At 42.5% G+C, this 15919-nt stretch overlaps 1 protein-coding gene across 2 annotated transcripts in view; it reads right to left on the reverse strand.

Annotated features, from left to right (window-relative positions):
• The window catches only part of PARD6G (par-6 family cell polarity regulator gamma), a 104520-nt gene that overhangs the window by 60830 nt on the left and 27771 nt on the right, over window positions 1-15919 (reverse strand). Inside the window, exons 1-2 of one of the 2 annotated variants that reach the window (XM_059893894.1) lie at window positions 8778-8814; window positions 6655-6877 (exon numbers count right to left, since the gene is read on the reverse strand). In XM_059893894.1, coding sequence (XP_059749877.1) covers window positions 6655-6877; window positions 8778-8783 — 229 coding nt within the window. In that variant the 5' untranslated portion in view covers window positions 8784-8814. Of the gene's footprint in view, window positions 1-6654; window positions 6878-8777; window positions 8815-15919 lie in introns of those variants that run through there. The other variant, XM_059893893.1, reaches the window with a different exon arrangement.

Raw genomic sequence — 15919 nt, forward strand, 5'->3', positions numbered from 1 at the left:
GGAGTAGCTTGCAGGAGCCAGGGTGGGCAAAGAGGACCCTGCCCTGCAAATACCAGGAATCTGTGCTCTGATGCTGACTGTTGCATCTGATCGCAAAGGTGCAGCCAGAGGCAGGTGGCCATTGTTGTTACGCTTTCCCCCATTGTTGCAAACCCCTCCCCAAGAAGCTGAAGTGACCTGAAGGGGATTTCAAAAGTGAGTGCCCTTTTATCCCCCCTTTTTCTCTTTTCCCCTTTCATGAACCAGACATTAAAGACTAGGACATTGAAAAACAACTGCGAAAACCAGAAAGTGACTGTGCGTGCACAAGGAAAGTCTCAGAAAAGACCTCAGAAGTTATTAATTTTACACCTCATGCTGATGGCTTGGCAGAGAGCGCCTACAACAATAATTTTAAAAAGCCAGAAAAACAAAAACAAAAACCAACCCCCCCCCCCAGCAAACCCTGGGGGAGGGGTAGAATCTGATTTCCAGAGTTGCCACGTTATTAGATTAAAATGTCCAGTGTTCAACAAAAAATCACAAGGCATACAAAGAAATAAAAGAGTATGGCCCATTCACAGGAGAAAATAATTCAACAGAATCTGTCCCTGAAAAGACTTAATGGCAGATATATTAGACAAAGACTTTAAAACAACAGTCCTAAAAATGCTCAAAGAACTTTAGGAATATGTGGAGAAAGTAAAGAAAACAAAGTATGAACAAAATGGAAATATCAATAAATATATAGAAAACCCAAGAATAAACTAAAAAGAAATCCTGAAGCTGAAAAGTACAATAACTGAACTGAAAGATTCCCTCGAGGGATTCAAAGGCAGATCTGAGCAGGCAGAAGAAAGAATCAGTGAACTTGAAGATAGGGAAATGTAAATCATCAAGGCTGAGGACTAGAAAGCAAAAGATTGGGGGGAAAAAAAGAAAATACCCTAAGGGGCCTGTGGTACACCATCAAGAGGACCAACATATGTATTATGGGAGTCCCAGAAGAGGAAGAGAGAGAGAAAAGAGCAGAGAGACTATCTGAAGAAGAATGGCTGAAAACTTTCCAAATTTGAATAAAGACATGAATGTAAAATTCCAGAAGCACAGCAAATTCCAAATAAGATGAACTCAAAGAGACCCACTTTGAGACAAATTTTAATCAAACTTTCAAAAGCCAAGGACAAATAGAGAATCTTGAAAGCAGCAAGAGAGAAGCAAAATCATCACATGCAGGCCATCCTCGATAAGATTATCTGCAGATTTCTCATCAGAAACTTTGGAGGCAAGTAGACAAAGGGCAATGTATTGAAAAGGTGGAAAGAAAAAAACCTGTCAATGAATAATCCTATACCCAGTAAAACTGTTCTTCAAAAGTGAGGGAGGAATCAAGACATTTCAACATATATGAAAGCTGAGGGAGTTCATTACCACTAGACCTGCCCTGCAAAAAATGCTCAAGGGAGTCCTGCTGATGAAATGAGAGGATAGTAGACAGAATTTCAAAGCCAACTGGAGAAATAAAGATCTCTATAAAATTAAATATATGGGTAATTATAAATGCTATATTATTGTAACAACGGTTTAGACTGGAGTTTTTGTTTTCTACATGGTTCAAAAGATTAACACATTTTTTAAAAAAGAAAACAATTATAAGTGTAAAGCCAGTATTAAGGTAACTTTGATTTGTAACTCCAAATCTTTTTTTCTACATAATTTAGGAGTCTAATGCATTTAAAAGAAGTATTAATTTATGTCTGGGGGCACACAATGTAAAAAGATGTCATTTTGTGACATCAACAACAAAAGTAGTAGGGATAGAGCTGTAAAAGAACAGAGTTTCTGTATGTTACTAAAGTTAAGATGGTATGAATTCAAATTACAGTGTTATAACTTTAGGATGTTAAATGTAATCGTCATGGTAGCCAAAAAGAAAATAGCTGTATAGTATACACAAAAGGAATTCATATGAAATCTCAAAGGACTCTGAGCAGCCAAAACAATCTTGAAAAAGAGACCAAAACTGGAGGACTCACACTTCCTGATTCTAAAACTTATTACAAAGCTACAGGAATCAAAACAGTGTGATACTGAGATAAAGACAGACATAGAGACTGATGGGATAGAATAGAGAGCCTGGAAATAGAGTCTCACATATAGTCAAATGATTTTTTACAAGGGTGACAGGACCACTAAATGTTTAAAGGGCAGTCTTTTCAACAAATGGTGTTGGAAAATAGGATATCCACATGCAAAAGAATAAAGTTGAACCCTTACTTAACATCGTACACAAAAATTAACTCAAAATGGATCAAGAACCTACATTGAAGACTTAAAACTATAAAACTCTTAGAAGAATACGTAGGACAAATGCCTTATGACATTGGATTTGGCAATGATTTCTTGGATATGATACCACAGGCACAGGTAACAAAAGAAAAATTAGACAAACTGGACCTCGGGAAAAATTTAAAATTTTGTACATCAAAAGACAAAATCCACAGAGTAAAAGGCAACCCACAGAATGGGAGAAAATGTTTGCAAATAATATATCTGATGAGGGATCAACATCCAGATAAATAGAAACTCCTAAAACTCAACAACCAAAAACAAACAACCTAGTACAAAATGGGCAAAAGACTTGAATGTCTATTCAATGGCCATTAAGCAAGTGAAAAGATGCTGAACACTACTAGAAATCAGGGAAACACTAATCAAAACTACAGCGAGCTACCACCTCACGCCTATCAGGATGGCTATTATCCAAAAACCAGAAAGCAACGAGTGCTGGTGTGGATGTGGGGAAACTGGAACCGTTACACGCTGTTGGTGGGAACGTAAAATGGAACAGCCACTGTGGGAAACAGTATGCGGGTTCCTCAAAAAAAATCAAAAATAGAATTACCACGTGACCCAGAAATTCCACTTCTGGGTTTATACTCAAAGAGGATCTCAAAGAGATATCTGTCACTCATGTTCACAGCAGCATTATTCACAATAGCTTAAATGTGGAAGAAACTCACGTGTTCATCAACGGATGAGTGGATACGCACAATGTGGTATCGTCATAGAACGGAAGGAGGACTAAATTGTGACACAGGCTACGACATGGCTGAACCTGAAGGACATGATGCTCATGACATGCGCTGGCACAAAAGGACAAATCCGGAATGACTTCACTTACGGGAGGTGCTCAGAGTTGTCAAAATCCTAGAGACAGAAAGTGGAATGGTGGTTGCCAGGTTTGGGGGAGGGGAAACGGGGAGTTACTGTTTAAAAGGCAGAGTGATTCAGTTTTACAAGATGAAAAGGGGACGGATGGTGGCGGCCGCACAGCGCTGTGAATGTATTTAATGCCACTGAGCTGAACACTTAAGAATGGTTACGATGCTAAATTTTATGTTGTATGTATTTTAATACAATTTCACAAAACAAAAAAGTACAAAAATGTGGAAAATGTGGCACTAAGTAGGCCATGAAAAGCACGCTTGTTCGCAGCGTGAGCTCAAACAAGCAGGCAGAGCAGTGCCTACTTTAGCCTCGTCTGGAACACGCGTTGGCAACCTGCGCACGTCTGCAAACAATTGTGAAAGGGCCCTGCGTACTGACGCTGGGTTACAAACAAACTGGACCGAGTTCACAAACACAGAATCTGCACAGGATGAGGACAGATCATAAATGGAATCCTATAACACATGGCTGTTTCATCCACTTGGCATTCTTTCCCATCTGTACTGCAGTCTGGACCCTTAGTACTTTGTTCCTTTTTATGGCTGACTAATACCTCATTGGATGGATATACCACATTTTGTTTATCTATTCATCCACCATGGACACATGTTTTCCATATCCTAGTATTTTGCTGAGGGGTTTTTACATCTATATTCATAAGGGATGTTGGTCTGTAGTTTTACTGTGCTGTCTTTGTGTGGTTTGGGGAGGGGATTAGTAAGTGGCAAACAAATTCATTTTCCTAAACATCACTGTGGGTGTATTTCAACATCTATTAGAAGAATGACTCTTCATTTGTGATGGTCAAACAATTTCCTCTTACAATACACATCAATGTACAGAAAGTTATTAAGTAAACTACAGACCAGGTGTGGTTACAGTAAGATCATGAGAATGGTATTACCGTGACCAAAATCTCGGGACCCATGCTGTAGGAAAAGGACATGGGACTTGAGTGTCACCTCCAGAGGAACCTCAGCTCTGCCCCACCCATGACGGACACCCCCTTTCACACGGTGAGCGAGCCTTTCCGGAACACGTAGGGCACCAGGATGGCTCCTGCTTGCCGCCGTCCACAGAAACACGACTGCCCTTGCCTCTCCCACTGGGGTGCAGTCTTTGCAGCTGGACTCCGCTGAGGACAGGGAGAGGAGAGCCCCAGTTTCCCCAGTTTCCCCAGTGATGGAGGGAGGGGCCAGGCTTTGGGAACATCAGGAAGATTCTCCTCTCGAAGCCTGACAATAACCTGAGGTACGTTCTCCCACTGTACAGATGGGAACATTAGGGTCGGGGGCCGCAGAGCCGGTGAGAAAGTGCTGGGGGCGGCGTATGAGTGCGGCTCCCTGCTGCCACCTCACAGAGAAAGGCAGGGGCTGGAGGCGAAGCCTGCACCCTTACAGCACAGGACGGTTAGAAACCCTGCGGCAGCTAGTTAAACTCTGGGCTATTCCTCTGAGGCCAAGGGAAAGAGGAAAAGAAAAATAATAAAGACAGGAGGCAGGGCCTGAGCCCGCAAGCTGAGCAGCACAGCCATCCGAGCGACCCGCGGAAGCTGGCACATCCCCCCCGCGGCTTCCTGCCTCACCTGAGCTTCGGTGACTCGACAGCACAGGCTGCCAAGTGTCCCTAGGGCTGCCCTCCAAAGGGCAAGAGTGCCTGCGGCGGTGCTCCCAATGCAGCAGTACAGAGCGGCCTGTTTCCTACACAGGTGGCAAAGCCCGTGTGCACGTCCGTCACTCACACGGCTTCACGCCCACTACTCACCCTTCCGCACCCTGTGAGACAACGCCGCGACCTGGGATGGCCAGGGCAGAGCTGTGGACGTGGGATCTGGATCACGCGCCAGCCCTGGGGGCAACTGATGATACAACACAGAGAGAGCAGAATAAAGAGACAAGGGGATGGGGGCGGCGGGGACACAGGCCAATCGAGATCAGGCCTTGCTGAGAGGGTGGGCGACAAGAGGCACCCAAACGACGTGAGGAGCAGCGGGGCCCCCCCCACCCCCCACCCCCACCCCCCCCCCCCGGCGGGCGCAGCAGGGTGCGGGTGTGGCCACAGCAGAGGGAAGGCGCAGCAGCACAGGGGTCCGCAGCCAGGGGCTGTGCGGGGCCTGAGGCCCCAGCAACTCCACAGGAGAGCGAAAGCCAGTTCCCCCAGGCCACCGTGAGGAAGTGACAGCTGTGTTGACTTTCGGTACCATCAGCAGGACACCCAGGCTAAACAAGGGCTGCGGATGCAGAGCTTTCTGATCTAGTGCCAGGGAACCAGTCCGAAGTGAGGTCAGCAGATCCCCTGCTGCTCCCTCGCTACACACTCCGTTCCAACACCACAGACAAGAGGACGGCAGCAGCCAGCGTTCAGAGCACGGGCTGCCGGCCAGCACGCTCTGAGCACTCGGCATGTGCGGACGGCTTGGCGGGCGAGCGCTCTTCGAACACCGTCACGCAAAGGGGGGACTCGGGCGGAGGAGAGAGGGCCGGGCACCTGGGCCCGCACCTAGGCCTCCTGCAGTCTCACACTTACCAAGCCTGGCTCGGGCTCCCGCAGCCGGGAGGGCCCCTCGCCCAGCACGCTGTGCTGCGGCTTCTAGTGTCCGTGAAGCTGCCCCACTGCCCCAGAGGCTAAGACCATTCTCTCTCCTCCCCATACGCCGGAAGTCCACAACGGCGAGTACGGTGTCCACAACGGCGAGTACGGTGTCCACAACGGCGAGTACGGTGTCCCCACCGCCATGCTGCTCCCCCAGGGTGGTCAGCACTTGCTGTGGGCACAGAGGTCTGCTCAGGGAAGGAGGGACGGTCGTGACCAGGGCAATCATAAGGTGCCTCTTTCTTTAACCTCAGGCCTCGCCTGCAGGTGGCTCTTTTCTTCAGTAGGTCATGTAGAATCCTTAGGGTTCTCCCAAGTTCAGAGACGATAAAACAAATCTAACACGCAGCTCTGAGAAGTGACTCCACTGGAGGGTGCCCCACCTTTCAGCCGCTAACCCGTGTTAGTGATTTATTCTCACATAAAGTGATACTGTTCTTACTTACAGCAGAGCTAGGCCTTCAGAGCTAAAAGTGAACCGAAGTTATAATCTAAAGCTAACATTTTTTTCAACCCTAAAAAGACAGCGGAAAACATATACTAACAACCGGAAGTTTCATTCTTGGGTTACTGGCTAATGCATCCAGTTAAAATACTGAAAATATCGACATTATTTTTCCTCAGTATTTAAGAATCGTAAGTCAACACGATTTCAGGTGGAAAATGCAGCTTAAATATTGTTAAGCCTTTCTCAGAAATTAACGTTGACCAAACAGATGTTAATTTCTTTAGTCTCCCACCAAAGGCTAGGAAACAGAGTAACATGGCTCTGAAATGACAGACAAAACAGAAAAGTGCATTTATTTTTTAAATGAGCGCCGGGCAAGAGCAGCAGCTCAGCCTCCTCGGTACCTCGTTTCTGGATGAAGACCCTGAGCAGGGGGTTTGCGCTGGAGACCGCCTTGCAGAAGTTGTCATCGTTGTTGATGGGCAGCAGGTCGCCGTGCACGTCCGCGTAGCCGATGGTCACCTCGGTGTTGGAGATGTGATGGGTGTGCACAACCAGCTTGTAGAAGTCTTCGAACTTTCCAGGCTTTTGACGGTCCAAGGAGAACCTTCGGAACTCAGCTCCAAACTACAACGAAATAGACAGCGGGTACGCGAACAGCAGGGAAAGGGCAGCAGAGTCGTGGCTTGTTCGCCTGACAAAGGAGCATTTACAGAGCCTCCAGGAGGCCTGGGACACAGCTGCGAACGGCACCCCAGTCCTCAGGGCTACGCGAGCCCAGAGGGGAGGGACCAGCTCACTCAGCATGGACCACGTCCTGAGTGCAGGACAGGCGCTGGAGCTCAGTTTGTGGGGGACCCTCACCTCATCTGAGGACGCTGGGGCGCATCTCCAGGCCCAGGCAACAGTGTCTGCACAACCCCGGGGCAGCCTTAGACACTCAAAGGTGGGAGGGAAGCAAAGGCCAGCTGCAACTTCTGAACTCTTTCCTAAGGGCAATGGGAAGTCCTGGAACAATTGTAATATTAAGGAAGGAAACGACTTGATATGATTTGCATTTTTAAAAAGACCAAACGGCTGCACTTCAAAAGGATCAGATGCTTCACAAATCTCTGGGGCAGGAGCATGGGTTCTGGACTGGCCAAAAGGACAGAGCAGGTCTTTTCAAAACAGATGCTATTCACTCTCCTGCTGTAGGAAACACGCAGGGCCCACCTCCTTCCTGTCAGCCCCTGGCTCTGGCTCAGATGCCCACAGAGTTGCCTGCAGACCTCCAGGCCACCTGCCAGGAGAGGACCCTGGGTCAACTCCCACGGGCCGACTGTCCAGCGATCTCAGGAGAGGACCCTGGGTCAGCTCCCATGGGCCGACTGTCCAGCGATCTCAGGAGAGGACCCTGGGTCAGCTCCCATGGCCGGACTGTCCAGCGATCTAAGGACACCGCCTGTTTGTTCGGCCTGAGGCTGCTGGCTTAGGACATGCTGTTGTTCCTCACTTGCCAAAGGGACCTTTATTCATCAGGCAGGACAGATGCTGTGCTCTTGTACATAACTGACAACTAATTATATTGGTTCCAAAATACACAAAAATGAAATGTCTAATGTTTACACAAACTAATAGTTACATCATCTAGACACTATGTCAACTACTCAAGGGCAATGCGACCCAAACCATACAGGTGTGAGTGGTTCTAAACTTTGGGGAGGCATCAGAATCACCTGGAGGACCCCAGAGTTCTGGAACTGCCTGATTTGGAGTGCAGCCCAGGAATGTGCATTTTTAACAGGTTCCCAGGAGAAGCTGATGGTGCTGGTCTGCAAAGCACACAGACAAAACCACAGATTTAAAGGGAATCAGTCTTCAGACCTCAACCTCCACAGATCTCTTAGAAACAGAGCCTCAGATCCCATTTCCCTTTTTAAAAGCAAAGGACAACAGCCATCCTGCACTGCCCCGGGAACGAAAAACTTCAAATTTGGGAAAACCACCTTCAATGGCTAGTTGAAACTAAAGCCTGCCTCCGCAGGCCAGGGCCCAGGGGAGCACTCTCCCTCGTCCCCTGCTGTTGCCAGAGATGCCTCCCCTCGCGACGGGGTCCTCTCCCCTTTACTTAGAAGACAAGCACCGTTCTCCTTCTCCGTATTTTCTCCAAGCACTCACGAGAGCAGCTCACAGTGAGCAAGGCACACCCCACCCCTTACCCACAGCGGAGACGTCCCGGCCGGCAAAACTGTTCCAGACACAAGAGACAAGCAGACGACACAAGGTTAATGGGATTTTTCATAATCAGTTACCCAGTCACATCACGAATGTTTATTTCAATAGCAGTCAACCACCATCTTTCCAGTCTCATATATCTCACACATGCTGACTTCCAGAGCAATTAGTTTGTATCAGTATATGCCTTATTTTCACTAAATACACGAGAAGAGCTTCATCATGTCTAAAGAAACCAGTAAGAGTATTTTTGACTTTTATATCTAATTCTCAGTTGAATATTCCCCCAAACTGGACACAACACACTCACTTTCATCCAAGGGACACCAGGTAACTCTCATTCCTCTCCCTCCTGCTAGACTTATGCCGCATCCTGCAATTTAAGTAAGGAGAAACAGCATGCAGTAAATAAGTTAGTTCTGCAATGTTTTAGTCCTAACTGCACTTGGTAATTAATTTCAGATGAAATTTAATTTGTTTCTCAGTTCTTCTAATAATTTTCCTCAAAATACATGTTAATTTGAAGTGCAAATGAGTTCTGACTTTTTCCTGACAGAAAGTCTGATTTCTGTTGGATAAAGAGGCTGGCTTTGTCAATCCAGTTATATGTTGAATATGCTTCATATGCTGAATGAGTTCCACAGCTGGGCAAAGAGAGGTGTGAAATGTGATATGATAAAAGCATTTTTTCAAGCTTTTTTTTATTGTGGCAAAATATACATAACATAAAATTCACCATCTTAACCATTCTTAAGTGTACAGTTCAGTGGCATTAAGTACATTCACACTGTTGTACAACCATCACCACCATCCATCTGCCTTAACTCTTTATCTTGTAAAATTGAAAGTCTATACCCGTTAAGCAATAACTACCCATTTCCCTGCCCCCCAGACCCTGGCAACCACCACTGTGCTTCCTCTTTCCCTCCCTCTCTCTCTCTCTATATATATACACACACACACACACACACACACACACACACACACACATATATGCACATAATTCTTTATCAGATACATGCTTTGTAAACATTTTCTCCCATTCTTTTACTCTGTGGATCTGGGTCCTTTAAGTAACCAGGGTGCTGGGAGGGAAAGCTGGACTTTTGATACAGTCCTGTAACTTACTTCCTAACCTAGGTCAGGCACAGGTAAGGCAAGTTTTTCTTAAAACATTCCTTAGTAAGTATTGAACTTCATTTGAAATTGGTAATGGAGTGAGCCATTTTACGGGTCTGATTATCGGATAATAGGTGAAGGAGTGAAGCTCAGCGGTCACCCTGTCGTGAGTCCTGCCGTGGGAACACAGTCCAGTGAGACGCTGAACACCTTAAAGGGGTGGTGAGTCTCCAGTGAACTTCAATGTTGGTTCAGGCATTTCATAGGGATCCCTCTACCCTAATGCAGTGTTCTCCAAATGTCACATATCCCCTCAAGAATTTTGAAAAACCTACCACTATGAAGAGGATAATATACTTTTAAGTTGGCATCTAAATTCTTCATAATAAAAATAGTTGCAAAGGATATAATTTCCAGCATGCTGTAAATATTTCATTTAAAAATATTTTATCATATGATCTTTTAAATATAGTCAGTGAAATCTAAATGCCATAGTGATTTGATACTACTATCATGCATTTTAAAATAGAATGAACAAGCTCTTTTGTAACAATCAGAAATTCCACAAGGATGAGAACCCCCCCGCTCACCACAACTAGAGAAAGCCCATGCACCGCAACGAAGACCCAACGCAGCCAAAAAAAAAAAAAAAGAAATTCAACAAGGTTCCTTTTTCTCTTTGATCTCTTGTTTCCATTACACTGCTCCAAGAGAATTTAACCCTGATATTTTATCCTAATAATTTATGCTTGATTACCCTATCACTCTTCTCTACTACAACAAAATTAGATAAATTGAAATTAAACATTTTCCCCAAGGCCGTAAGGCTCTCTGTGAAAAATATTTCAAAGTTGTTTCTAATGGGTATAGAGTTTTAGTTTTGAAAAAAGGAAAGTGTTCTGGAGTGGATGCACAACAATGTGAATGTAATTAACACTACTAAAGTGTACACTAAAAAACGGCTGAGACGGTAAATTTTATGTATGTGTATTTTATCACATTTATAAATCAAGTAATATAAAATAAACAAAAATAGATTTTTACAGTAAAAAAGTTTCTAGATTGAGTCATTACAATTATTAAATCAAGTTGGAACACAGTTATAAAACTTGACAAATGATTATTAGCCTTCCAAAGTAAACATTTAAAAAATCTTTTGTTCAATATAAAGTATTTATTGCTAAATGAGGCAAGGGTAGCATCGATTCTTCTGCTGTTTCTTATTCTTGTGGTGTTGGCACTGAGAAGCCTTTTCACATGAAGGAGGAGATAGGCACAAAGATGCTCAGCCCTGTGAATCTCACCAAGTCTTGGGCCAGAAGTAACCACAGAGCAGCCTATCATTAGAATTATTTCAAACAATCTATTAGCTGACAATTCAATGAGGACCACTTTCAAGTTTGTTGAAAACAAAGAATTGGAAAATACTTGACTTAGAAGATTTATTAACCAGTCATTAGAGCCATTCACTTTTTCAATTTCTGGTAACTATACCAAGAATTATACGACAATGAATCGTGCCGGCTAATTCCTTCATTTGGAGGCAACCTGTCTGATCTGATAGAACAGGGAAGTAAAAATATAAAATTAGTACCACATGCCAATATTTTTAAAAAATAAAATAGTTTTGTCATAATAAAGTTGGACCCTCACCTAACACCATTACAAAAATTAACTCAAAATGGATCCATGACCTAAATGTAAGGCCTAAAACTATAAAATTCTTAGACAAAAACGTAGGGCAAAAGTTTCAGTCCATGAGGTTTGATAATGAGTTCTCGATAAGACACCAAAGGCACAGGTAACAGAATTAAAAAAATAGACATTGGACTTCTTAAAAACTAAATTTTGTGCATCAAAGGACACTATCCACAGAGTAAAAAGGCTTTAAACAGTGATAAATACAGTCGTACCTCTGTATCAGCAGAATCCTAAGAAGCTCAAGTCCCTTATAAAATGCCACAGTATATGCACATAACCTACGCACATGCCCCACCCCCCATATTTTAAATCAACTCTAGATGACATATAATACCTAATACAATGTAAACACTATGTAAATAGTTGTTAATACAATGTAAATAGTGGCCAGTGCACACCAAATTCAAGTTTTACTTTTTGAAAATTTCTGTAATTTTTATTCTGAGTATTTTCTATCCACAGTTGGTTGAATCCACGGATGCAGAACCTGTGGATACTGAGGGTCCACTGTATTCAGAATATATAAAGAATTCCTAAGCAAAATGTTATTCAGCCTTAAAGAGGAAAATTCTGGCATTTGCTACAGCATGGGACCTTGAGGACACTATGCTCAATGAAATAAGTCAGTCATAAAAGGACAATACTGTATGATTCCACTTATATGAGGTACTCAGAGTCGTCAAAATCATAGAAAGTCCCATGGTGGTAGCCAGGGGCTTAGGAGGAGGGGAAAATGGTTAGTTATTGTTTAATGGGTATAGAGTTTCAATTTTATAAGATAAAAAGAGTTATGGGGATGAATGGTGATGGCTGCACAATAATGTGAATGTATTTAATATCACTAAACTTAAAAAATGATTAAGATGGCAAATTTTATGTTCTGTGTATTTTTAAAATTTATTTGTTTATTTATTTATTTATTTTTGGCTGCGTTGGGTCTTCGTTGCTGCGCGCAGGCTTTCTCTAGCTGCGGTGAGGGGCGGGGGGAGACGCTTCGTCGTGGTGCGAGGGCTTCTCATTGCGGTGGCTTCTCTTGCTGCAGAGCATGGGCTCTAGGCGTGCGGGCTTCAGTAGTTGTGGCACCCGGGCTCAGTAGCTGTGGCTCATGGGCTTAGTTGCTCTGTGGCATGTGGGAGCTTCCCGGACCAGGGCTCAAACCCGTGTCCCCTGCATTGGCAGGCAGACTCTCAAGCACTGCGCCACCAGGGAAGTCCCTGTTCTGTGTATTTTAACACAAATTAAAAAAAAAAAGATCTAGGGTTCCTTGTCAAAATGGCTAATTCTAGATATGAGTCAAGAACTTTATATGAGCCCATGAATCTCATCCTTCTAAGAAGCAAGGAATTATCAAAGACTATTAGGGTCATATCAGAAGGACTCAGGAACTAGTTTGAATGATCTCCCAACAGCTGAAGGTGGGACATTTGTGCATTTATCATCTATAAGGATAATAACTGCTATGGATTGGAACACATCCAATATGCATAAATAATGCATGTTTGTTTATAATGAGAACCAAAATTTTATTTTTTACTTTTTGGAGAGTCCCAGGGAACCAACCTACTACTTTGAAAATAAGTAAATAAAAGGAAAGAATCAAGCATTTTCCCCAAAGAAACATCATTAATTATTGGGAAATTAACAGATGTAACAACTCCTTATTTCCCAAAGCTTGCAGATAAATTAACTGTTATTCCATTATTATCTTGATAATATTTATTGAATTTTACAGCTGACCCCACCTGTTATTCCTACAATAGGATAGTAAAAATGGGGGAGGGGGTTCACCTCTTTAAATTTTTTAGTTATCTCAAATACGAAATAAGGAAGTCAGTAAGCAAAAATGAATCGGCCTCTAAATGAAATTTACTTTTATTTCCTTTAAAAATATTACATAAATAATAAAATGATCATTATAATTAGAAAACAAAGATTTATCTACACATCTCTTTTGACCCTCTTTCCCTTCAGGAAGAAGGGATACTTCTGACAAATGCTTGTTGAATGAATAATACCTAGAACTTAGTTGCTACAAAAGTAATATGCTATTGAGTACACTATGTTACTGATAAAGTTCTTTGTCAACAAGAAGCTTTTCCTTGGTCAAGAAGCAAGGAGACAAAAAAGAGTGGTAGAAACCAAGATAGCTAAGAGCTTGGGAAGTACAAGTTATTTGTTGTTCTAAATTAATCTTGAAGTACTTCTAGAGCAGTGGAGTCATGATCTGCAAAAATCTGCTCCTCCATAAAAGCAATAAGAACACTGGTAAAGATAGTAAAAAATCAACTTTTTGAGAATTCTGGAAATTAACCAAAGGTTTGCAAGCAATAATCCAAGGTGCATTTATTCCAGAAAAGCAGCTGAATCTCAGAACAGCAAGTTTTACAGTGTTTGAACTTGCCCTGTTCCTCAGCTTTGAAAACCAGCAGCCTAATAGCTTTACAGGGGGCAGAACTGGTTTGGAGCTCACCCAAAAGCCCCATACTTATAGAACTGTCATCTTTAAACCTGTCTCACAAGTCCCTGGAAAAGCCCTGTTCACAGGGTTTGTCTCTATGTGACCTGAGTCAGAGATCACTCATTGGGAAAAGCCCTTTCCTCAGGACATTTGTTAAGAACAATCAGCAGCAATTGTTTAATGATTAAAGATTATACAATAAAAGTTCCATTTTTAAATGGAATTTTTACAACATGAAGGAAATTATATCCTTTGTAACTATATTTATTACAAGAAAACTTAGATGTAAACTTCAAAATATGTTATCTGTTCTATAGAGGTAATTCTCAAAATTCTTTTAGGGGGTTGTAACATATGAAGATTACTGCATTAGGGTATAGGAATCTCTGCAAAAGTACCTGAGTCAAGTACCAGCTGGGACAAACACAATAAAAAGAAATGCTGGGGATTCCCACCTGTTAGGATGACTACTGTCAAGAAACAGAAAACAAGTATTAGTGAGGATATGGGGAAAGTGGAACCCTTGTGCACTGTTGTTAGCAATGTAAAATGATACATCCACTGTAGAAAATAGTATGGAGGTTCCTCAAAAAATTAAGAATTACCATATGGCCCAGCAATTCCAATTCTGAGTATACATCCAAAATAACTGAAAGCAGGGTCTCAAAGAGATACTTGTACACTCATGTTCATAGCAGCATTATTCACAATAGTTTAAATGTAGAACCAACCCAAGTTTCTATCAACAGATGAATGAATAAGCAAAATGTGCTTTATCCATGCAGTGGAATATTATTCAGCCTTAAAAAAGGAAGGCAATTCTGGCATATGCTACAACATGGATGAACCTGGGAGACAGTATGCTCAGTGAAATGAGCCAGTCACAGGAAGACAAATACTGTATGACTCCACTTACATGATGTACTTAGAGTTATACTATCATAGAGACAGAAAGTAGAGTGGTAATGCCAGGGGTTGGGGGAAGGGGAAATTGGAAGTTACCGGTTTTTTTTTTTTTTTTTGAAGGGAGGTCACTTAGTACACCTTCTTTGTTTTTTGGCTGCGCCATGCGTCATGCAGGATCTTAGTTCCCCAAGCAGGGATGGAGCCCGTGCCCCTCTGCCCTAACCACTGGACCGCCAGGGAATTCCCAGAAGTTATTGTTTAACAGGTATAGAGTTTCAGTTTAACAACATGAAGAGTTACGAGGATAAATACTGGCATGATTGCACAACAAAGTGAATGCATTTAATACCATTAAACTGTACACCTAAAAATGGCTAAGATGGTAAATTTTATGTTATGTGTATTTTACTACAATAGAAAAATGGAGGAAAATTTTTAAAATGCTGGGGAATGAGGTGTCCATAGAAGGCTTTGATAAGCTCTGATATATTCCTGGAAATATAAGGGCACATTCATGTGCAGGACTGTGTGCATGGTCAGGAAAGACATGAGAAGGTTGTAATCTCTCATATCTGGCTGACTTTGAGATTCTGTGCAATCAGGAAGTGAAACCTAAAGCAAAGTTGTAAACGACTGAAGTGTTGAAGATGTGCCACAATACGTACATATAACCAAAAGGATTGGAGACTTATTGGTTCAAATCATTTGAGGAAATCTCTGTCCAATCATCAGATGACCATTAAGCTAACTAAGCAGAGCTTCAGTGGTCACATATGAGAAAGAATACACTTTTTTACAGCATTAGTCCAGGAAAGTCACTCAACAAACAAACAGCAGCAACAACCACAAACCCCTGAGGGAAGAGTCTGGCTTTCAGAGTTATCAGGTCATCTTATTTAAAATGTTTAGTTTTCAACAAAATTATGAGATATACAAAGAAATAGGAAAAAATGGCCAGAGTTAAATAAAACCGTCAATGCAAACTGTCCCTGAGGGTGCCCAGAAGCTGCACTTACTAGACAAAGATTTTTAGATAAGCTACTATAAATATGTTCAAATTAAAGGAAACCATGTATAAAGACTAAAGGAAACCATAAAACAATGTCTCACCACTAGAAAACAATAGAGACGAAAATCATTTTTTAAAAAAGAACCAAACAGAAATTCTAGAGTTGAAAATTATAATAACTGAAATGAAAAATTCCCTAGAGGGACTCAATAGTAGATTAGAGGTGGCAGAGAAAGAATCAGCAAACTTGAAGATAGGT

Source organism: Balaenoptera ricei, chromosome 14, assembly GCF_028023285.1.
Source record: "Balaenoptera ricei isolate mBalRic1 chromosome 14, mBalRic1.hap2, whole genome shotgun sequence".
Taxonomy (NCBI): Eukaryota; Metazoa; Chordata; class Mammalia; order Artiodactyla; family Balaenopteridae; genus Balaenoptera; species Balaenoptera ricei.